At 56.6% G+C, this 22,910-nt stretch overlaps 1 protein-coding gene across 2 annotated transcripts; it reads right to left on the bottom strand.

The window, feature by feature from the left end:
- STRA6 (signaling receptor and transporter of retinol STRA6) lies at positions 1-22,910 on the bottom strand. 2 transcript variants are annotated; one of them, XM_055555876.1, is made up of 18 exons: positions 22,780-22,910; positions 17,667-17,733; positions 17,278-17,363; positions 15,939-16,078; positions 15,321-15,344; positions 14,971-15,137; positions 13,494-13,616; positions 11,087-11,154; positions 10,832-10,908; positions 10,499-10,560; positions 9,416-9,578; positions 5,576-5,651; positions 4,232-4,365; positions 2,885-3,002; positions 2,695-2,796; positions 1,875-2,038; positions 1,503-1,652; positions 1-826 (listed from the first exon to the last, which is right to left on the bottom strand). In XM_055555876.1, exons 1-18 carry the CDS (start codon positions 22,893-22,895, stop codon positions 657-659), a joined length of 2,007 nt encoding a protein of 668 aa, XP_055411851.1. In that variant the 5' UTR covers positions 22,896-22,910; the 3' UTR covers positions 1-656. The 2 variants fall into 2 exon arrangements, with proteins under 2 accessions (XP_055411851.1, XP_055411849.1); XM_055555874.1 differs by having other exon boundaries at positions 15,939-16,051; positions 22,780-22,895.

Genomic DNA, 22,910 nt, shown 5'->3' with positions numbered 1-22,910 from the left:
TATTACAGACAGCACACTAACCTCTTTCATAACCTCTAAGGGCATACCAACTACAAAAATATCAGGTTCTCAAGTGTGGCCAGCTCGGTGTGGGGTCTGGTTGAGCCATGACTTTGTTGTGGGGTAGGAGCCCATGGCTTCCTCCTGGGCTGCCTTGCAAGCCATGAGGGCCCCCAGACGGAGAGGGGCAAAGCTGCAAGAGACAGGAGGCACTGCATCTCATCACGGTGGTGAGGTCCATCTGAAGCTGAGGGGGCCAAGCTGGAAAGCTAGGCTGTCCTGGCCTGAATCGCCAACCCATCAGGAGAAGGCTTCAGGGAAGCCTGGAGGCTGGTGGCAGGGCTGGGCATCAGGAGGGACCTGGACCTACTTCCTGGGCCAAGAGGCAAAACCACCACTCGCCTTCTCCAGAGCCCTCACTGGCTTCCCAAGGTCAAGAGGGGCAGACCAGAGCCTTCCCGAGGCTCGAGGCTCATAGTGCTGACAGACTTCCATCCAACCAGAGCAACCCCCGGCTGGTCCCGCTAAATCCCCGGGACCTGCGGGCAGAGCTGGGGCCAAGCAGAGGGCTGCCATGGCCATGGTGATGATGCTGGGAGAGCCAGGGAGGGATGGGCTGGGAGGCAAGGACACGGCAGTGTGGCCTTCCCCCAGCCTCAGGGCTGGGCACCGTTGGGCCGGGCACCTGGCAGGGCTGTCTTCCGGAAGGCCTGCAGAGCTGGGTTGTGCAGCAGCGTGTACGCCAGACCCCAGCGAGCCCTGCCTTGGCGGGCCCTGGGCCCTGCTCCCTTGCCCACCAGGTCCTTGGTCTGTAGCAGCTGAATCCCTGAGAAGAGGCCTTCTGTGAGTCACTCAACAAACACCCAGCCAAACCCTGCCCTCCCTCTGCCACCCCAGCACCAAGATGGGGGCAGAATCTGAAAATCGCACATGTAGAGTGGGGGAGGTTAACGAGACAGGGGCTCCGGATGCTATTTCACAGGGTGGGAAGCTAGGAGAAGTGTGGGGCTGCAGAAGGGGTTTGTTCAAGCTCAGGTGGTCATCCTCTGGATGGCCGGTAGGAGAGGGAGAGGAGGAGCTCTGTGGAGGCAGGGCTGGGACAAGGGACTGGAACCAGCTCAGTGTCCCCCTCCCTACTACACCTAGGCTGCAGGGCAGGGGGAGACAGACTGCTTAGGAGAGTAGGGGTGGCCTGGGTGGTGGGGGTGACAGAGCCCCTTGGCAAGACAGCGGTCTCATTCCCCAAGTGAGAACTAAGTGTGTGCACACACATGTGACAGACGGTGTGTATATGTTAGTATCAAGGAAAAAGTTACCCTGAGACGGACCAGGAAAATTCTCACTTCTTCTCTCCCACAGGCAGCCCAGAGAGGAAGTAAGCATTTTCCTGGCCCTCTCTGGGGGGCCATTCACCTTGCCTGTGTTGGAGAGGGGGGCATGCCTTTCTCCTGGGAGAAGCCAGGTGGGTTCCACTTCCCCCCATCCCCAGTGGAAGGGCGCACCTTCCTCTTCCTCCCCCAATCTGAGGCCATCCTGGGGGGTTGCGCGGGGCAGGGGCCTCTGAGTCCGCAGGAGCAGGGCACAGAAGGCCGTCGCAGCTGGGTGTGACTGGCTGGCCTCCATCCTCAAGAAGTTGCAGTATGTGTGATAGCCTGGGTGGGGGTGCAGCGCTAGTCGGGGAGGGCCCAGACAGCCCATAATACAGACCCGGGGAGTGTCCTGCACACCCTGCATGCGAGCGCGTGGCCCTCTGCACATACCCACGGCTCAGGGTTACGGACATCCTCCAAGGAGACTAGGTCAGGGCAGAGCCTCCCTCCCTGCTTGGCCAGCCTGAGCATCCCCCACCTTCAGCTCCTGCCCAGTGACCTTACCGGGGTCAAGAGTGGCAGCTCTAAGCGGCAGCAGGCTGAGGTCCATCCGGCCAAGGTGGACGGCGTTGTAGAGGGCAGAGAGGAGCACTCGCCAGGCGGCCACCATGACGCCCACCAGCATGTTGACGGGGAAGAGAAGGAAGGTGGCTGCATAGAGTGCTCTTCTGCGGGCCGGGAGAGGAGGGCTGAGGCAGGTCCCCACACAGAGGCCCTTCCTCAGGGTCAGTGTCAGACTGAGATGACCACAGCTGCTGTGTATTTACTGAGTACACCTCTGTGCACCCGCCCTGTGCCTTATGTCTGCTCTCTTAACCCAGCTCATCCATTCCCCCAATCTGGGAGGCCCAGACAGATGGGGTGACTTAGCTAAGACTGTCTAGCTGGTCAGTGGAAGATTTGGGGCTTCACTCCAGGTCCGCATGGATCTTTCTATGATCCTGGTGTCTCCCACCTCCCTCCTCTGGGTCCCTTGTCCACAACTCTAAGCCTCTCCTGGGGCCAGGTTCTCCCACAGCCTAGCAGAAAAAATGACATGGCTATTAACCTCCTTCCTGCAAAGGGGAGAGCAGGGCTGATCCCCAAGACAGGGAAACTCAAGGGGGTATTTCTGGCCCTGTGACAGGTAAACAGAGGCATTTTGAACTAAGCTGGGCCACCGCCGCCTCTCTCTGTGGATAAGGCGAGCTCTTTCTACCACCCACTGGGGTTCCCTGTTAGAGAAAGGGGGAAGACGGCAGTGGAGGGAGAAGGGGACAGAAAGGAAGACAGGGAAGAGGTGGCTGAGGGCCTGAGGGAGCCACGAGCCCTGGAGCCAGCTCACCGGTTGGTCAGCCCCGGGCGTCCATGGTGAGTGTCCAGGAAGGCCCAGTGGGCCGCCGCGTTCTGCAGGGTCACAGCCAGGACCAAGGTCAGCCAGAAGGGCCTGTGGGAGGTGAGGGGATGGGGAGGGTGTCACTGTTAGTGGCCCTTGGGGAAGGGGTCTCAGAACCCTCAGCCCCTTCCTCACTCACCACGAGGACTTCAGGTAATGGAGGAGCAGGAGGTTCCTGCCGTGAAGCATGGGCATGAATACCAGGAAGGCCAGGGTCAAGGTCCCCAGGAAGAAGAGGATCTGCTGTACCAGGAGTCCTGCCAGCAGCGGGAGGAGGAGCACAGGCATCAGCCCACCCCCTCCATTCCCAGGCACTCAAAGCTTTGGCATCGGGTAGACCCGGTTTCAGATCCCTGCTCTGCTGCTGTTTAGCTGTGCCTCCTTGAGCAAGTTACTTAACCTCTCTGAGCCTTGGTTTCTTCCTCTGTAAAAAGGGGAGAGCAGCCCCTACCCAGGAGGGCCGTGCTGAGGAGGCAGTGAGACAAAATCTGTGGCCACTCTTGGAAAACCACAAAGTGCTTTGCAAGTGTTATTTTTCCCCCAATTGCTCCTGCATCCTTGAGGACAAGACAGTATTTGAAATTAATGTTTACATTCCTACTGGCCAGAGCCTGGCCCATGGTAGGCACCTGAAAGCTGTCTATTGAAATGATGGGCTAATTGTTGACCTAGGATGTGTACAAAAGGGCTTCAGAGGCTTAAAGTTTACCAATTCAAGGACTCATGACTTTCAGTGTTAATAGTCCCTCTACCCCTTTATCATCTTTTCCCACCTTACCCAGAGAGGTGAGGACTGAAAGAAGCAGCAGGAAGGGAAATCAGGTCCTTGCTGGCTTCAGCCCGCTCACATTTGAGAGGACTTTACTCACTGCAGTGCCCAAGGGAAGAATCAGAAACTTGGAGCACGGAAGGGTCCTTGAAGTCCATCTAGTCCAGTTCTCTCAGAGTAGGACCCCCTTTGCAGCCCCCAATAATGGCCACATAACCATGCTAGTGGAGGATGGGGAAGCCTGGCGTGATACAGTCCACGGGGTTGCAGAGAGTCGAATGTGACTTAGTGACTGGACAATATCAGTCTTGCTTGAATACTCCCAGTGACAGGGATCTCATTACCTACTGAGAGCCCATCATGATATAGCCCTCCCTTACAAGAGCAGGAATGTGCCTCCTTCAATTTTCCAGCCCTGGGTCACCCTCTATCCTAACACCTGGTAGCACCCAGGAGCCAACCTAGTGATGGATGTTCTTTTACCAAGGGCTCCTGCACCTATCCCCTCCCTCTTATCCCACCTGTGCGGACTCCCTGAGGGCAGGGGAGGCAAGGTGGCTCCTTCCTTTTGCTTTTACCCCAGAGCCAGCTCCAGCACAGGCAGACCCGCAGGGGCAGCCAAGACTTGCAGTGCATTCCCTCCCCTACTCGGGCCAGCGTCTGGGGTTGGATGGAGGTCAGTACTGAGGTCAGGTGGAGCAGGCGAGGGGGGCTCACCAAGGCAGGTAAAAGCAGTCTGGTAGGCGGTGAAGCTCATCCAGCAGAATATGGCCTGGCGGGAGGGGCGGGGGCTCTGGGTCAGGGGGCCTATGTCCAGGGCGCCCCCTCGGTGCAGAGCTCGCAGGTTGGTCCTAGGATGGGAGTGAGGAAGGCAGGGACCTCAGGGAGCACGCATGCTTCCTTATTCCCAGCTCTGGGCTGGCCTCTGGAAGCCCAGGGCTGTGGGAGCCCAGTGGAGCCTACTAATCCATACTGGGAGGTCAGGGAGGGCTTCCCAGAGGAGGTGATGCCTGAGTTGCGTCTTAAAGGATGAATAAGAGTAAGCTGGTAGGGGGTGGGGCAGGGATCAAGGGAGACAAATTAAAAGAGAAGACTCAACCTGAGCCAAGTCAGGAAAATGAGACACAACAGTAGGGATGGAAAATGACTTGCAGCTCAGCCACCAGGGCAGGAGGCCAGGTTCCAGGTAGGCAGAGGCTTGACAGCCTTAGCCACCTGACAGGAAGAGCCAACTCATTGGAAAAGACTCTGATGCTGGGAAAGATTGAAGGCAGGAGGAGAAGGAGGTGACAGAGGATGAGATGGTTGGAAGGCATCATTGACTCAATGGGTATGAGTTTGAGGAAACTCTGGGAGTTGATGAAGGACAGGAAAGCCTTGCGTGCTGCAGTCCCCGGGGTTGCAAAGAGTTAAACACGACTTAGCAGCTGAAAAATGACAACAAGTAGCGCCAACCCAGTAAGAAAAGATCCTGCAGCAGGAACTCTGAGGCCTGATCAATGCAAAGCATGGGGACCAGCTCCCTGCTAAGTCCCTGGCCCTCCCCTTCCCACCCACCCTACTCCCAACCAGAACCTTCTCTCCTTCTCTGCTCACACTTCTTCAGTGCTCCTTACCATTCACCATGAAAGGGCGAGGTAGGCGGCTTGGCATTCAATATCCACAAGAATCTCTCCGGTGCCCCAGGCGCCAGCCGGCCCACCCCCTCACCCACACTCACACTTGCTCTTGCTCACGCAGCTCCTCCCGCCCATGGCACCCTGCCTCCCTCGTCTCCCCATAGGATGCCAGCTCTCCCAGGTAACCCCTCCTCAGAGGACAAACTCCACACTTCAGCCCTTCATCAGCCGTGCCCTGCGTTACTCAGGGACGTTTCTCCACCCAGACAGGGACACCCCACCTTCTCCGCCCTCCGAAGGGCAGCTGGCCTCAGGGACAGCTCGGTCCTGCAGGCATTCTCCTCCTTCTAGTCCCAAGATTTTCCCCTCCTGGGTCAGGGGTCCTGCAGGCCCGACCTCGCCCCCACATCTGTATGAGGGGGTGTCAGAGCCTGCCACTGACCTGTGTGTTACCAGCGAGTGGACCAGCATGAGGAAGGTCAGCAAGCAAGACAGCACCAAGGCCGAGATGTAGCAAACTGGAAGGCCGGAAAGAGCAAAGTGGGAGGTCAGGGCCTGGGCCGGGTCTCCTGGGAATCTCCGAACTGCTGTCGAGGGACGGCTGGGTGGGAGTCACCCCCACCCCACAGCCACACTGAGCAGAGGCCTCTCGTCTCTTTCCCTGTTCTCAGATCCAGTGTAAGTCGACAACTTCGGTTGGCCCATACTGGCAGGTGACATCTGATGGCCAGGATGGGAGAGGCCAGCTCTGAGGTTGCAGACCTGGCCCTCACCCTGGTCTTGCTGCTTCCACTGCTGCATGGTCCCCAGTGAGGGACTCCACGGGGCTCTGCCTGGTGTCTGCCTCCAGCTCCATGACCTCCTGGCTGTGAGGCGTCAGGAGACCATTCCATCGCCCAGCCTCAGCTTGTCCATACCAGGCACATCGCTGGGCTGCCCATCTCCCAGCATATTGTGAACCCTAAAATCCCATCAAGGCCTGCCTCGGTGGCCTTGGTTCAGAGCACAGAAGATACGAGCACCCATCAGTGTGACCTGAGTCCATCAGAATGAGGGACATAACCACTGCTACCCATCTCCTCAACTCCCCATCCACCCTGGCCAGGAGTTCCTTGTATCAGCAGCAACTGGGAGAAATTGCATGGTGTGTTGTGAACAAGCCTGGTCTTTAAGCACAGCAGGGCCGCAACCTTTCCACCCTATATCCATAGCCAGTCTCACTCAGTACCCTCAGAACCACCCCACGGGAGAGGCCCAGGGAGACGTGGGACCCACAAAGAAGCTGAGACTCAGAGCTGGTGGGCTTGACCCACCAGCCACACCGCTTGGAAGTTATGGAGCAGGTTGTGCAATCTTTTGATCTAGGATAAGCCTGGGAGGTCTGCACCCTGATCTCATTAGTCATCTGAGGGAAGTGTTCCTGGTTCCCATCGGAGACTCAGGAGGGGAGTAAACACACGCGGGAGAGGCAAGCACTGGGTCCTTGTAGCCACAGGCACTGTGGGTCTTATCACTGACAGCATATTAGGATCACCTGGAGCTTTTCAGTTCCCATGGCCCAGGGACTTCCAGTGGTGCAGTGGTTGAGAATCTGCCTTGCAATGCAGGAGACTCGGGTTTGATTCCTGGTCGGGGAACTAGGATCCCACATGCTGCAGGGCAACTAAGCCCATGTGCCACAAGGAAAGATCCTGAATACTGCAACTAAGACCCCATGCGGCTAAAAAAATAAAAAAATTTTTAAATTCCCATAGCCCAAGCTGCGCCCCAGAGCAATTAAGTCAGAATTTCTGGGCATAGGACCCAGACCTTAGCCTTTGGGAAAGCAACCCCAGTAATTCCAACGTGTACTCAGGGTTGAGAACCACTGAACTGGGTTTTGTTTTTTTTTCCAAAGTCAGAGCCTTAATGATTTCTTTGAATCAACAGTTGATTGAAATCCATCAGGCCAACAAGCATGTGTAGAGCGCCTGCTACAAGTGGTTCTCAAACTCAGTCTTGTATTTGAATCATGGAGAAGGCTTGTCCAATCACAGAGGCTGGGCCCCACCCTCCAGGTTTCTGAAGTCTGACTAGAGCCTCAGGATTTCTTAAAAGTTACCAGGTGATTCTCAGGCACAGACAGGAGAGAGGAGGGCCGCTACAGAAACCTGGGGCCACTGTGCCTGCCCTGGTTCAGTCGTGCAAGGAGGCAGAGGGGGGCCCTTTATTGAACATAAGGCTAGAAGAAAGCCCTGGGCATGCACAGCTCTGCTCCGCTCCGTCTAGAGCCCTGCCCTCCTAGAGCCAACACGGTGCCAGCAAAGATGGACTGTTTCTGCCAGGAGGCAAGGAGTTTGCCTGCGGAGCCTGCCAAGATGAGTGAATAGGTTAACTAAGGGGAAAAGTTATCTGACCCTGACCCCCAGCCTGGCCTTTGGTCTCCAGGTGTCTACCTCTTGCTCCTCTCTCCCTCACTTGGTTCCCTCCTAATCCTGGTACTCATAAAATCTTCCTGCTCTTCGCTTCCTCTGGAACTCTGCACCTTCCCCCTTCCAGGCCCGGGTTTTGTGGATCAGTCTGTCTCACACACCCGATCAGGAGTCTTGAGGACAAAGATGCCTTTAGAGCTTCAACACCCATCTTACAGGTAGGGAGATTGAGATCCAAAGGCATAAACGGCTTGCCCAGGGCACACAGCTGGTAAGTGATGGAGCACAAATTCTAATCTAGCTGACCTGACTCAAGAGTGCGAGCTTTCTGTGAAAGATGCTGGGCTTATGGTCCAGGTGTTGGGTGGGTAGCCCTAAAACAGGCTCTCAAAGCTCAGAAGACATTAGCTTCTTAGGCAGAGAACAGACCAAAGGGCCTCAGATCTCATCTCAGTTCCACCCCTGGCTTGCCTTGTGCTTAGGGCATATCCCTAAACCTCTTGGGCCTCAGTTTGCCTTGTCTGTGAGCTAGAAAGGTAAACACTGATCTACTTAACCCCCACTTCCAGGGAGATTCAGAGTGGGAGCATTTGGGCTTGGAAACTGCAGCACATGATTATAAGTGTCAAGTGTGTTGAGTGGAAACCAAATCCCCTGTCCTAGGCATGTCTGCCTCTTGATTTCCTGCTCTGTGAGAGGAGATCAATAGTGCTGACCCAACAGGGCTGCTGTGAGCAAGGTCTGAGCTTGGATATGGACTGATAAGGGTCATGTCTGCTCCTGCCTGTGGCTCAGATTGCAACCAACTTGGAAAATCTTGGAGATGTCATTTTCAGCCCCTCCAGAGCTTGTCACCTGTGGGCTTCAGCCACAGTTCCAGGACAGATTCTGGTAGGGGAGTAGATTCACTCAGGAAAGTGGTGGTCAGGGAAGGAAGCAGTCACTGCACACACCTCTGCCCACCCCTATTCCCTCCCTGATGGTCTTGGTAAGGAAGAGCGGCCCAGCAGTCATACCTCCACCTGCAATAATGGCAGCCTAAGCTCCAACCATCACATGTTACTCCTCAAGAGCCAGGGTGCCTGTGCCAGCCAGGGACTCCCTAGCCAGAAGAGAGTGGGGGCCACATGACATCTGACCACCAGGTCCTGTCTTAAGGTGGTGGGTAGTCCCAACCTGGGTGTTAGGAGACTTTGTTCTTCTCTTGGCTCTATTTCTGCCTGGCTGTACAACCTCAGACCAGTTCATCCCCAAGTGAGGATGTGTCTCCGTCTCCAGCATAGGGCTGTGGAGATGAGGCAGGTGGGTAACAGGGCTAAGGGCTAGAGGAGGCATCAGACCACAGAATTGGGTGGGGGGCAGCTGGTATAGTTTCGGAGCCTAGGAGCTCATTGTCAAGGGAAGGAAGGAGAAAGGAGGTGCCTTGAGGACAGGGATTGGGAAGAGAGAGCATTCGCCCTTCCTGACCCCACCCACCTGCCATAGGATTAGCTCAGAATCCTGGCCCGCCATCCCACCACACTGCCCCCTTTTCTGCTTCCCTCAGAGCCCACGGCTGTCCCCTCAGCTCACACACACCATGCCCTCCTCCACCCCCACCCCTGCGGAGCAGGGCAAAGTTGCTGGGGGTAGGGGTGCTGGTGGGGGTGAGAGATCCCACACAAGCTGACAGGGGGCCAGTGAGATGACCCCTTCAGGTCTCAGAGACTCGGAACTGGAAGCTCCAGCCTCCCAATTTGTGGATGAGGCAGCCGAAACTCAGAGAGGGGACGCCCAAGGCACCCCACGTGTCTGTGGCTCCTGGGACAGAGCTCAGGCATCCTAGCTTGGGTCCCCACTGCGGCGCCTCGGGGGCTCCTGGGAGGCCTCACCTTCTAGAGCCCACAGGTGGTGCTTCACCAGCTCCACCACCTCCTGCCTGTCCTCTGAGAGCACGATCCCAAAGCCGGCCAGTAGGTAGGAGACGTCCGTGGTGATCCCTGCCCTCACCTTCTGGATGGTGGGTACCACGCCCACTAGCAGCAGCAGGGCCACCTGGAAGAACCCCGAAATCAGGGCGGCAGGGCCTGGCTGTGCTCACACCAGGCACTCCCAATCCCAGGAGAAGTGTTTTCTGAGACTTCAGGAGATAAACTCCAGCAGCCCATGGGCTGCAGCCAGTGCCCATCACTCATCACAGTGTTCTTATCTGTCTCTTAGAGCAGCATCCTCGAGCCTCTAATCAGCATGTTACAGATACGACTTTAGCCTCATCGACCCAGACATGCTTTCAAGCAACACAAGCGCATGTGTGCATCTCTGAATCATCTATCTAAATTTAGCATGGAATTTCCAATTTTTCCACGTTGGAGAAAGCAAAGTGTCCCATAAATGAGCACAGGCATTGAAGCTAGCCAGACCTGGATTCGATTTGGCTACCCTGAGATATTGGCTGTAGGAACACGGCCAAGTCAAATTCATCTCTCAGCCCCAATTTCCTCCATCTGTGAAGGGGAGAAGACTCATACCTACCTCCCAGGATTTTCCATTTTTTTGTCTCTTTTAGGGGGAGGGGCAGTGGTGGTGGTGGGGGGGATTTATCAAACATACATTATTTCACTAAATCTTCCCGACTGAAAGGAAGTATTTCTATTTCTTCCATTTCACAGCCGAACTAGTGGGTTCAGGGATGTTGAGTAATTTGTCCAACATCACTTGAGGTAAATAAAGGAGCGAGGATTTAAATCTTGGTTTACATGACTCCAAAACTCATGCTCTGACCCTGTGTGAGCCCAACAAGGGTTAGCATCCCCTCCCTTCTGGGTAGGCCAGCATTCCCAAGATGGCCAGAAGCAAGAGGATAGGATTGTGGATGGGGCTCTTGGAGACTTGAGTGGGGGAGTCTAAGTCATCTCAGGGCTGGGGGTTGGGAGCAGGGGTCCAGAGGCAAATGGCACAACAGAGGCAGGACATACCTGGTAGATGGCCGTCCCTGTCAGGGTGACTGAGAGCACCAGCTTCAGGGGGAGTCGGAATCCTGCAGTCCCCAAAAGGATGGGCATGGTGAACCCCAGCACCACCCAAGCCCCGGAGCCCCCTCCCACCCAAAGGACCCAGGAATAGGACCAGGGCTCACAGGATCCTGGACCACCAAGGCCAGTCAGGGGCTTCCCCTTGTCCCAAGCTGGGGTTGTTGCTCCTGATGACAATGAATCTAAAGGTAGGAGCTGGCTTTCTACAGCAGCTGCTCTGTGCAAAGGAAGGGTGAGGTCACCTGTCACTCCTGACCTCAGCTCCCCACCCCATACCTCGTTGTGGAATGTAGACGGAGTGTCTGAAGTAGATCCAGGCGCGGGACGCGAAGCCACGCTTGCAGGTGTGCGAGCTGAGGAAAGACCCAGGCGGGGGGCAGCTCTCAGGAGAAGCTCCTGCCCCGAGCTTGGGCCCCAGGGTCCGGTTGATTCTTCAACTCTGCCCCACCATGGGGCCCAGTGCCAACCTCCCAAACAAACCTGCCTGCCCAGGCCTGTCCCCCAGCTCAAAGGATGTGCCTGGAACCTCACCTGCTTTTCAGCTTCTTCTGGCAAAGGAGGGTCCTCAGATATTCTTCAGAGTAGCTGCTCTGCAGCCCCTGTGGGGACAGAAGGACAAGAAGATAGGACCTGTCTTGAGCCATCCCTGGGGCCCTCGCTCAGGGTACCATGGTGGGCACCCAGTAGGTGCTCCATACAAACCTCTTGGCTGTGGTAGAGTACAGAGAAAGGGCACCTTGTGGGGATAAGGGCCCCCCAAAGCTGCCCTCCCCTCCTCCTTAAATAAAAGACTAATCCGTCTCCTAGCTAAGAACTCTCAATGCTGACAAGTTTTTCCTAAGGGCTATTTCCAACCCTCCCCGGCTTTACTCAGTCTCTTCACATCACTGCTTTCCTCCTGGCTCTCTGGCCTTTGCTAGCTGAGATCGGGGCTAAAGGGAGACTATGTCCCACGAGTTTATCCCTGACCAGGAGACAGGCTGGGCCGTTTTGGGTCAGATGCCCCAGGCCTCTCCTACTCCAGGGAGATCACAAGGGTGACCTGATTTGTCTAAGCCACATTCCAGGCCTTAAGCTGCCTGCCAAGTGGCAGAGGCCCACAGTAAGATGTGGTGAGCCCCTGGCCCCTGATCATTTGGAAAATATAGGCCAAGTCACCCATTGCCATGGGAACCCTGGGATCCAGGGCAGGTGTGGATCAGCTCAAAGAATGACTGTGTCCTTTGAGGATTAAAACTCTTTGACCAAGGGCCAAAGAGGATTTTATTTCTCCTAAGACTTCCCAAGAGGAAAGGCTTGCAATGGAAGGAGAGGCTGAGAAGATCCCCAGGAGAGGAGGGAAGGGCCTGAGCAAGGCAGAGACGTGCCTGGCGTATCCTGGGGAGCCGCTCCCCTCCTCTGAGCGTCTGGAGGGCAGTAGTGACAAGTACTGAGGACCCTACTGCTACCCTGTGAGCATGAAACCTGCAGTCAAGTGGGCCAGTGGGGGATCTGGGGCCACCCTGGAGATGCTGAGCCCACCTGCCTCTTCTCCCCTCTGTGGGGACCTCACTTCTTCTCTGGTTTCAGTCCCAGCCCCTTTTGAGCTCCAGGCCCAGGGTCCAGCTGCCCGCCAGACCCCTCGGCACCACACACGCACAGCTGTACATTGTCCCCCGCACACCTGCTCTCATATAGGGCTCTGTATGTCGCCAGGAACTGGCACCACCACCCACCCGCTGTCTGTCCTGGATGCCACCCTTCAAGCCTTTCCTTCAACCTCCCCATCTGCAGAGCAACCAGCCTTTTGCATCTCTGTGGGGTACTTTCCCTCCTCCCCTTCTCTCACCAGGAAAAAACTTGACCCTTCCTCCACCCATGCTCTGGGATTGCAATTCTCACACCGCACTGTAAGTATATCTCTATATCCATTGCCCCAGCACGCTGGGAGCCTTGGAAGTCCAACACAGGTCACCCGGCTGAGTCTATAGTCCCAGCCCAGGGCCTGGCATAGTATAGGTGCTTGGAGAATGAATATGATTGCCGCATCTTGTAAGAATTCTCCACACACCCACCTACCCAAAACTTCAGAAATATTTGCTGAGTGTCTACCATCTCTACCATAATGCTGGGAAAGTTTGAAGGCAGGAGGAGAAGGAGGTGACAGAGGATGGGACAGTTGGATGGCATCACTGTGTCAATGGACACGAGTCTGAGCAAACTCTGGGAAATGGTGAAGGACAGGGAAGCCTGGCGAGCTGCAGCCCATGGGGTCACAAAGAGTCAGACATGACTGAACGACTGAACAGTAACTCCTGTGCTAAGACCTGCCCGATGCTGCAAATCATGCAAGAATGAAACAGATGCACCCCATCTCTGCAACTCACACTCTTTGCTATGCCTGCAATGCCTTTCTTTTTCTCTCCCTACTCCAGATCTTCCCTGTCCTTCAGCCCCTGCAATGTCTACTTCCTCCAGGAAGCCCTCCAAGCGTGACTTAGTTCTTCCAGCCCTCCCCTTTATCCAAAGTTATCCAACCTAGGGTTGATTCATAATGCAATTCTGCCCTGGGTGCTCCCTGAATCATGTCAGCATCTGCAGAACTTCTATTAGGCCCAAGGCCCTGGCCTGTCTCATTTCTCCAGCTGGATCCTCCATGTTCCAGAAATAGAGCTACAAGTTCCCTGTCTTCCAGCCCACTTCTCCTTTGTTGAGTCCCCACTCTGCAAACAGCTCGGTGTCCCAGGCATCCTGGGTGCCAGCCGAGGGCCTGGCTTGGCCTTTGCTTGGGGAAGGAGGACTCACAAGTTCCTCAGCGACTCAGCAAATGTTTTCTGAGCACCTGTTATGTTCTAGGCCCTACACCAAGCATGACCACATGGAGGAGACCAAAAGACCTGGGTGAGTCCAAGGTGTCTTGAGTGCCACGTACAAGCCCACCCCAGCCCTGTGCCTTTACCTTGGAACCCGTGGCTGCCCCATGACTGAAGCTTCTCACCAGCTGCACTGGGTACCAAAGGCTCAGGAATCCGAGGCCCAGAAGGAGAGGCAGCGAGGCCAACAGGGAGTAGTACTTGTAGATCTGGAGGGATGGACAAACACCAAGACACATCTACCTTCTGCTTCATTTCCCCAATCAAATCGTTTCCCTTCCCAGCTCACAGGGGCCCCTGAAGGTGATCGAGGGTGCGTGGGAAGGCTTCTGGTTCTACCCCTGTCCTACAACCTAGGCCACTTGGCACCGACTGCTACTTCTCCTTCTCTGGCCCCACAGAGGTGCTTGCCCCTCCCCAGGCCCCTAGACACCCTGGGCCCTTTCAGGAGCCAAAGGGAGGACGTTTTGTGAGCCCCTCCTACCCATCCCAGGGGACTGCCATGGGACCTGAAACAGGAGACAGCCACCTTCTACGTCCCTATGCTCCTGGGGCTTTGACGCTGGCCTGTTTTTGTTTTTTTCTATTACAGTTTGCAACCTGAGCGACTGCGAAGAACATACCCTGCCTCCCGGGGCTGAGGCCCTCCTGGGGTTGAACATGGATTCATTTATTTGTTAATGCCATATGTTTTTACTGAGAGCTTAGTATGTGCCAGGTCCTGGCTGGTGAAAAAAGACCAACCAAGTCCTTACTCTCACGGGAACCACCTAAGCTTCAACTCTACCCTGAGGGATTCGTGTTATTAGCTCCATTGTGGGAGCAGGGTGGGGTGGGTGGGGGAACCTGAACCTCAGAAAGGGGATAAGGTGTTCTCAAAGAACCTGGCACCACTTGGCGTCATCGCATATATTTGCTTGTCTGACTGTGGGTCCCCTTCCTGAAAAGGCAGCTCTTGGGATGCTAGGGACTTCATCGGTCTCATTCACAGCTCTACTCAGGGCCTAGAAATGCCCCTGGGACAGAGAATATACTCAAATGTGTTTGCAGAATGAACTAAGGAAGGAAGGGATAAAGCTGGATTCAAACCCGGGTTGTCTGACTGTGCAGGCTACACCCGGACCCTTTGGGCTCTGGACCAGGCAGCTTCACACCCTAACCAAGCCCAGTGAACCAGGGTCTGAGGTTCTGGAATTCTCTTTTCAGCCCTCTGAGACCATCCCCCAACTCAGTGCTTGCATTCTGCAGCTCTCTTCACTCCCTCTCCAGCCTGGCCAAGGGAAGTCTTGGCAATTAATAATGGGGAGATTTCAGGGTTCCTCTTTCTCCTTCTCTGTCCCTTCCCTCCCTTCCCCCTCCCAGACAGGAAGCTCCTGAGGGCAGGCCCGGCTGTCTCTCCCACAGAAGGGCCGAGCTTGGAATGAGCACGTGGCTAAAGGCATGAATCCCGTGCTCAGTAGAAGGCAGCAGGGAAGCATGTAGACAGAGACGATAGGAGCCCTTTCCGGCTGACGCGGCTCCCCCATGCCTCACTGTCCCGGGCTGTCCCGAGTCCGTGGTTACCTTGGATGACTCGGGACACTCTGCCCTTTGCCAGACCTGGACCCCCAGATGAGCCCAGGACAGCAGGCTGCCGAGCAGGTGGGCGGCTCCATGCCTGACGGTGGCACAGGCAGCCAGCGGATAGTAGAGGGCAGGGTAATAGAGCAGAGCCAGTATCTTCCAAGGCCCTGGAAGGCAAGACAGGCAGAGAGATACATGATGGAGGAGCGGAGGTGGGGCCTGGGTCCTGCCCATCCCCACTTCTCTCCTGTCTCTATCTTCCCAGCCCCTCGGCTGATTCAACAGGCAAGAGCCCTGCATTCAAGCCAGGCTCTTGACCAGTATCACCTCCGTGATCTTGGGCAAGTTACCTCTTGAAGTCTCAGCTTCCCCATCTGTAAAATGGAAATAAGAGAGCATATTAGCAAAGATCAAAGAAGAAGGTATATGTAGGGTGCATAGCACCACACCTGAGCTAGTACTAAATAAATTCAGCTACTATTTCATTAGTGTTCCCATCCTGACCCTTGGCCACCACTGTAGAATGGGGCTAATATCTGCACTTTGGGGAGTCGTTGCGAGGACCAGATGACCTAAAGAGGCCACGTTGGGCAGCGGTGGCTCCTCCGGATGGTGGCTGTGCTTTCTACCACCACCTCCTTAAGCCCAGATCAACGCTCCAGGAGCCCTCCCTGGTCCCCTCCCGATGCTCCTTCATGTTCACGCAGGGCTAGGTTGTCTGCGGTCTGGGGGACTCAGCCTTTGCCCCTTCACCCAGGGGAGCAGAGTTTGTACAGGAGCTGAGAGGGCAGCATTGACCCAAGGGCGGAGCGACAAGATTCCAGGCACTGTGGTGGGACAGTTGGCGAGGGTGATGGGACAGTGTCTTCTGGCCAATGGCTCATGACCGGGATCAGGAGCCCCAGTGCTCTGGATTCCTACCCGCCCCCTGCCGTCCATCCAGCCCGGGGCGTGAGCCGTCTGGGTACCTCGGCCGGGTGGTGAGGCGAGGCTCAGGAAAGGCAGCGGGTCCTCAGTGGGGAGCAGCAGGCACAGGGAGCTGAAGATGACCATGAAGACGGCGGCAGGCACGGTCCGGGGCCTGTCCCCAGTCAAGAAATCCACAGGGCTGGTATAGAGCAGGGGCAGGACAAGAGGGAGTCACTCAGGCCCTGTACGTCCGTTACCACCCTGTGTTCCAAACACGGGGGAGGTGGAATCCTTCCCCTTTCCAGATGGGGAAACTGAGGCCCCTTCATGTATTCATTCCACAAATATCTGTGGAGTGCCTCCTACGGATCCAGACCCGGGCCCTATGGCAAGTGACTCAGGAAAACGCCCCCCTCCCCGCTACACACAGACGCAGAAGGAACAAGTCTAAGCGCTGCTCCCCATCCCCCGCCCCGCCCACTCTGGAAGCTTCAGGAAACGGCCGCCTCCACACTAATCGGTCTGTCTGGGCTGGCAGACCTTCAGAGAGCTGGAGAGTCACAACATCCTTATGCAACGGCCGCCGCCCTGGCCTGGGAGTGGCCCCAGGGCAGAGGGCAGACAGCGGGCACAGTTATCCCAGGCATTGCCCCTCTGAGCTCAGAGCAAGCCTCTGAGACCCTCTGCTTTGGTGCTCCAGCTTGCCTCCATGCTCAGAGGGCTCTATCCTGCTTCATTCTCCGCCGGGCCCTCCCCTAGGCAGGGCAAGCTCTTTTTCCTGGCCAGCCAGTACAGCAGAAACCCCTGGCTCATTCTCATCAAAACCAGCATGGCAGGCCCCACCTCGGTGTGCAGTTCTGAGTGCAAGGCTGTCTACACTGGGGCTCCACCTACCACCTCCCCCGATTCTTCAGTCTCTCCCACACATGCCTGCCCAGTCCCAACTCCTCAGGGTCATCCCCACCCCAGGCTCTGGGGTTGCAAGGCTGAAGGAGGTAGGGGGAGAAATTTCAGCCAGAGGGGCTGGAGGTCAGTCCATCATAAACCTGTGTCAGTAGGAAACACCCTCAGGGAAGAGGGTGAAGATGGCGTGGAGTGATCATGGCCTGTCCAGACCATGGGTTGCCTGAGGGGGTGTGTCCTGGGGCTGGGCCCTCTTGGGCTCGGTCTCCCTGGGGTCTGGAACAGGAGTAGGTGCCCCTGAGCAGGTCCCTCCCCTTCTCTCTGGGGGTCCCAAGCAAACCTGGAGATCTTGGTGGGGAGGCAGATGGGAGAGCCTCCAGACTGAGAGGGTTCTGGGTGTCACTGAGGCCCAGCTACCTAACAACTCACCACCCTTCCAGAGTGGCCCTGTCAGCTGGGCCCCCCAGAGAGGGGAGCCTGGGCCAAGGCACCAACCTGGGCAGCCCGGGCCTGCCATGCCCGCAGCGGGGCCAGAGCTGGCGGCGCCTCACCAGCATGGCCAGCAGAAACAACACGAGGATCTGAAAGAAGAGCACAGAGGTGGGGCTAGGGTGCCCAGGCCTTCCCCAGGGGCTGAGTCAGAGCCCTTGGCCCTGGGAGCCCCCTAACCCCCATGCACACTCGGGAGGCATGCTGGGGACTGGCACTTAGGTGACAGAAGTTTGAGAGGTTAGACTCCATCTGCGTCCTGGTTTGGGTCCCTACCCTGGGAGAACTCCTAGTACCACCCCGCCCCCCACCCACGTTGAGGCTCCAACTTCTCTCTTCACCACCCCAGCCTACATCCTTCTGTTCAGGCTGGCAGAAGGTCAGTTTGGACTCACCGACAGCACGGCCAGGCAGGTGTGGTAGAGGCTGGGTGGCACGTTGGGCTGGCAGGAGGGGACCAGCCTGCAGAGCAAGTGAAGGCTGGTCAGGCCGAGGTAGGGAAATCCCAGGTGTGCGGTCAGGTTTGGGGTTCCAGGCTCCCTATGCTGGGGCTCTACTCATCACCTCCCTTGACCCCTCTGATCACGCAAACACAGTTTCATCTTCTCAGAGCTGTTCTGGGCCCCATCACCCTACGGGATGCGGGTCCCATACCAAGGCTTCAGGTTACAGGGCTGAAGGAGACAGAGGGCTCCCGGGGGAAGACATGGAAGAAACAGAATGGGTCGACTCAGCCTTTCTCTCCATCCAGGCTCACTTCATTCCTCCCTCCTCCAGGAAGCCCCCTGGACTGCTCCAGGTGTCAAAGGCCTCTTCTCCAAACTGCGGCTGAGCATACCACCTGGATCCAGCAATCAAGCACTTGGTTCTGTGATCTGCCTTTCACTCACTGGTATCTGAGTTTGGTCTGACTGTGACTGGAATGATCGGCCTTGGTCTTCCAGGATTTATGTCTCTACTTGTTTTACTTTTGCTAAGGGCTGAGTCATGTGTCAGAGAAAGGGATCAGGTGGAAGCCCTGAGCTCAGGATTGGACCTGAACCTAGAAGAGCAGATAGGATTGGGTTCCTGGGGGAGGGCTAGACCTCTGGGTTTGCCCAGCCAGAGCCTGGGGGCACCAGTAGGAGGTCACCAGTGTGGACGGGGCCACCAAGTTCTGGCGGACGAGGCATCAGAGGAAGCCCCTGCTGCAGCTGGGCCTGCCCAGGGGTAGGGGTAGAGGGCTCACCCACCCTGCTCGGCTTCTTTCCCTGTGTGGACAAGACGAATCTCAGGGGTGAACCTGAGGACTCTGCTTCCTGACCCAGGCTTCCTGAGCTTGGAAATCCCGGAGAGTGAGCAGCAGGAAAGAACCCAGTTGCGTGGGCTTGTCCTTCGGGTGGCAGGATACAGAACAAGTCTTTTCTGAGCAACTTCTTGGCCCCGGCAGCTCCAGCCTCTTTCCAAAGCAGAATAGAGCTCGTGGTAGAGTAGGTGCCACAGGGGATCAGGTTCCTTCTGTCTGCGCTCAGGCCTCGCACACCCCACTTACAACTCTGAGGCACCTTACTGGAGTATGTGGGGTGGGGTTTGGGTGAGGCAGGCCCCCTGACCAGCCCCAAGAGTCCAGAGCTACCACTCCTGGCCATCTCTGCTGGCATCTCATCACTTGACAAAGTGACTCAATCATGCCCCCACCCCCCGGCCCAGCCAGAGCAGGGGCTCAGCAAACTGCCCCTGGGCAGCCTGATCCTTTCCCATTCATCCTAGACCAGGAGGCACCCGGGACCCCCTCCAGGGCCCTGTCTGGGGGAATCACCGGCCTTTCTGTACCACCTGGCACCTGCCTCCATCTACCCTTTATTTAGCTCCATTTGGCTGAGACTCATGGACCCTCAAATGTTTGAGGTCTGGGCAACAGAAATTTGGTTGAGCAAGCATTTGGCTGATGGCTCGTGGACCCATGTTTCATGCTGCGGGGCAGACAAGATGGCACAGGCACAAAGAACACCACAGGGGGTGGGGGTGGGAGCCTGGTCCTTGAGGGAGCACAAGCAGATGAGGATGAAGAGGGGGAGACATTTGGGGCAAGGCTCGGGGCGGGTGGTATTTGAGTTTGGGAGATGGTTAGCATCTCTTCAGGCAAACCAGGGCCAAGGGAGCTCCATGTGGAGGACAGAACGGGAGAAAGTGCAGTGGCGGGCAGCAGCGAGTGGAGCTGGGGCCGCACAAGGCTTTCAGCTTGATTGGAGCCCAGAGGGCAGGCTGAGGGCCGGTTACAGCAGGCCTGGGAGGCACTGAGAGTGTTTAAGCAGGACAGTGTTCCAGATTCTAGGAGATTTCTGTGGCTAGATTTGAAGGACTTTCCCGGTGGTTCAGTGGTTAGGAATCCACCTCCCAACGTAGGGGACATGGGTTCAACCCCTGGTCAGAGAACTAAGATTCCACATGCTGTGGGGCAACCAAGCCCACACACTGCAACAGCTGAGCCCGAGTGCTCTGGGGCCTGTGTGCAGCAGCTAAGACCCAATGCAGCCAAATAAATAAACATTAAAAACAAAATACCAGCCTAGTACTTACTAAGCATTGAGTACTGCTTGTTCCACGTGCTAACTCAGTTATTACCTAGGAGGTGGATGCTATTAGGATCCTCCTCATGTAAACGAGGAAAACAAGGCTCAGAGAGGCTAGGGGTCTTGTCCAAATCACACAGCTAGTAAAGCACCAGAGCCAGATTTCAAGCTGAGGTAGTCTGACTCCAGTAGCTGCAAGTGAACAGGATGTGAAAGATAAGGAGTATGTGGAAGCTATTAAGTTGAACCATATGAAACTGCCATTTCTTTACATCAAAGACAGCTGAGTATCAGCATTTTCAAATGGCTCAACGTAAACGGTCTCAGAGGTATTTAGGAGGAAGAATTGGCATGACTTAATGTGGAGGAGCAGAGGGAAGGGGCATTTCTGGGATGGCTGAAGGGTCCTGGGCCTTATTCCAAGATAAAGAGTGAGGACCAGAGTCAAATGGAGTCCAAGGAAGCAGAGGCCTGGTACTGGGCAATTCAGAGGTGGTGATAGGCACTTGGGGACAGAGGCCAGGCTGCCATGTGGCGAGGACAGTGGGACAAAGGAGAAGCCAGAAAACTGTTTCTAGAGTTTGGGTCTGAGTGAGAAGCTGCAGAGGGCCCCACCCAGAGCAGAGGGTAGAGCACAGCTCTGGGGGTGAGAGAGGCTGACTGTCTGGGGCAGGGGTCTGCAGGCCTGGGGTCCAGGTGGAGCCCTGCTCCCTGACCCTGTCCCCCTCCCACAGCAGAGTGACCTGCACATCACCCTGGCGTTGGCCTCGCTTGGTAGGAGGGCAGGCCATGGAGGAAGCCTCCCAGTTCCGCCTTCCAGGCAGCCCTTTGAAGTGGTGGGGAGGTGACTGACATCCTGGACAGCTGCCACAGATGTATTTGTGTCCCCAGGCTCTGGCTGGGGAGCTCAATATTGATGATGGGTGGATGACACATGAGCACATGGCAAGTAGCGCCCATAACCTGGCCGGAGGAGCCTTTGGGGGGAGGAAGGAGCCAGCCTGGCTTCTATAGATCAATCCTATGTCCAGAGAAGAACCCAGCCAGTGCATCCGATCCCCATCAGACGCACCCGCACCCCCTAACCTCTCCAGCCAGGCCCTGGTGCCAAGGGGGCACGTGGGTCAGTGTGACCAGGAGGTTGAGTCCGTCCCGAACACTGTCACCAGCGCTCACGGCCCCTACTCCAGCCCAGTGAGGCACAGGGGGAAACCCTGTCCAGGGCACAAGGGGAAACCCTGTCCAGAGCGCCTCCAAGTTTTGGGGCACCACCTCACCAGGGTGTCTGACTCACACGGGAAGAAGTGAGTCCAAATTCGCCTCCTTGGGATTCCCCTGGGCTCCCAGCTTCCTGCTCCCCACCTCCAGCAATAAGTTCGACTTGGTTGGGCCAAGTACATAGAGTCAAACAAAGTTCTTCATTCTCACCTGCAGTGGGAGAAGGGAGCTACAAATATGAGATGTCACCTACCTCAGAGGTAGTGCTGCTCGTCACCCAGTCCCTGCCACGCTTCCAATTTTATTCTAAGGCCACGTCTAAATACCGGAGCCATGGAGCTGGCTGCAGGCACCTGGCCCCAGCCAATGCCTGGGCCCTGAGGTGGCTAAGGACACAGCTTCCAACTAAGGCCTTAACGGGTGGAAGTCTGTGTCCTCCTGGGGCTCCTGGGCCTCTCTCCATTCTTCTGCTTCTCTCAGCTCTCACACACACACACACACACACACACAGCAGGAACCTGGAGAGCCCTAGGCTTTCAGGCAAGGGAGGCAGGTACATTGTGCTGACCGCAGGACTGCTTCCCAGGTGGTCAGAACCCCAAGTCCTCCAAACAATACTCCTTCCCCCAGGCTGGGGTGGAGCCTCCCTCCCTGCCGGGTGACCCAGGCCTGGCCAGGCCGCAGCCCGGCCCCTGGGAAGGCACCAGAGCATTTTCCCTTCTCCAGTTTTGGTTGCTGATGGAGAACAGATGTGCACACATCTGGCTGACACCACCCACCCCCCACCCCCGGCCTACCTCACCTTTTCAGTTCCCGAAACCCTCAGACAGAGCAGGGAGGTGGGGGATGGGGCCGAGGCCAGGAACAACAATGGGAGAACTGGGCTCCGGGGCCCACGCAGGCCGGACGTCCTTGGCAGCATGGGGGCACAGGGAGGCCCAGCTCCTCTGCCAGAGTGCCCAGACTAAACAAAGATAGAGGGATCTGGGCAGAGGCCGCCTCCCTCCCCTGACCTGGCCCGAGCACTCCTGCTGAAGAGAACTGGATCTCCTATCTTCACAGAGCCTCAGACCAGCCTGCTCCAACAGGGCAGCCTGTCCCCAGGCCTCCCCCTGACCCGGGGCTGCTCGGAGAAACTGATGCTCATTAACAGTGCACCCAGGATGGTCACCTCAGAGACCAGTAACCCCTTGAAGGCAGGCCCGACTTCCCCCAGCCACTCACCCAGAACTCTCCGTCTTGGCTATAAGCCAGAGTCACCCAGCCCGGTTGGATCTGAGTTTGCAAGAGGGGCCCCAGGAGTCTGTTTTTGAAACACACCACAGGGAGTTCCCTGGTGGTCCAGTGGTTAGGACTCAGCACTTTCATTGCCAGAGCCCGGATTCAGTCCCTAGCCAGGGAACTAATATCCCACCAGCCATGTAGCATGGCACCACCATCCCCTCCCAAATAACAGTCAAAAAATAAACACACCACACAGGTGATAGTTAGGCGCCTAGCCTGACCAAGGTCCCCCACCTCAAGTATCTTAACACCAGCGCGAGGGCTGTTCTCGCAGAACAGGGGAGGAGCTGAAACCCAGAGAGGCTGTGACTTGCCAAGGGTCCACACAGCGAATGAGCAACAGAGTCCCTCTTAGCAACCCTTGCTCAGGGTCTCCCCACCCGCCCCCCAATATCAGTAACCTCTGCCACACCCCACATGCTGGCCAAGAAGAGCCAGAGAGAGTCCAACTCACCCCTCGGGCTGGAGCTCCTGGCCACCCTGGGGCTCGTCGATGTACCAGCTGTCATAGGAATCCTCGTTGTCAGTGGCCCCGGAGGAGGTCTGGTTCCCTGCCGCCTGGGTGGACATCCTCAAGCCCTTCTC

Source organism: Bubalus kerabau, chromosome 19 (genome assembly GCF_029407905.1).
Source record: "Bubalus kerabau isolate K-KA32 ecotype Philippines breed swamp buffalo chromosome 19, PCC_UOA_SB_1v2, whole genome shotgun sequence".
Classification (NCBI taxonomy): domain Eukaryota; kingdom Metazoa; phylum Chordata; class Mammalia; order Artiodactyla; family Bovidae; genus Bubalus; species Bubalus kerabau.
This window is presented reverse-complemented; position numbering and strand designations above follow the sequence as displayed.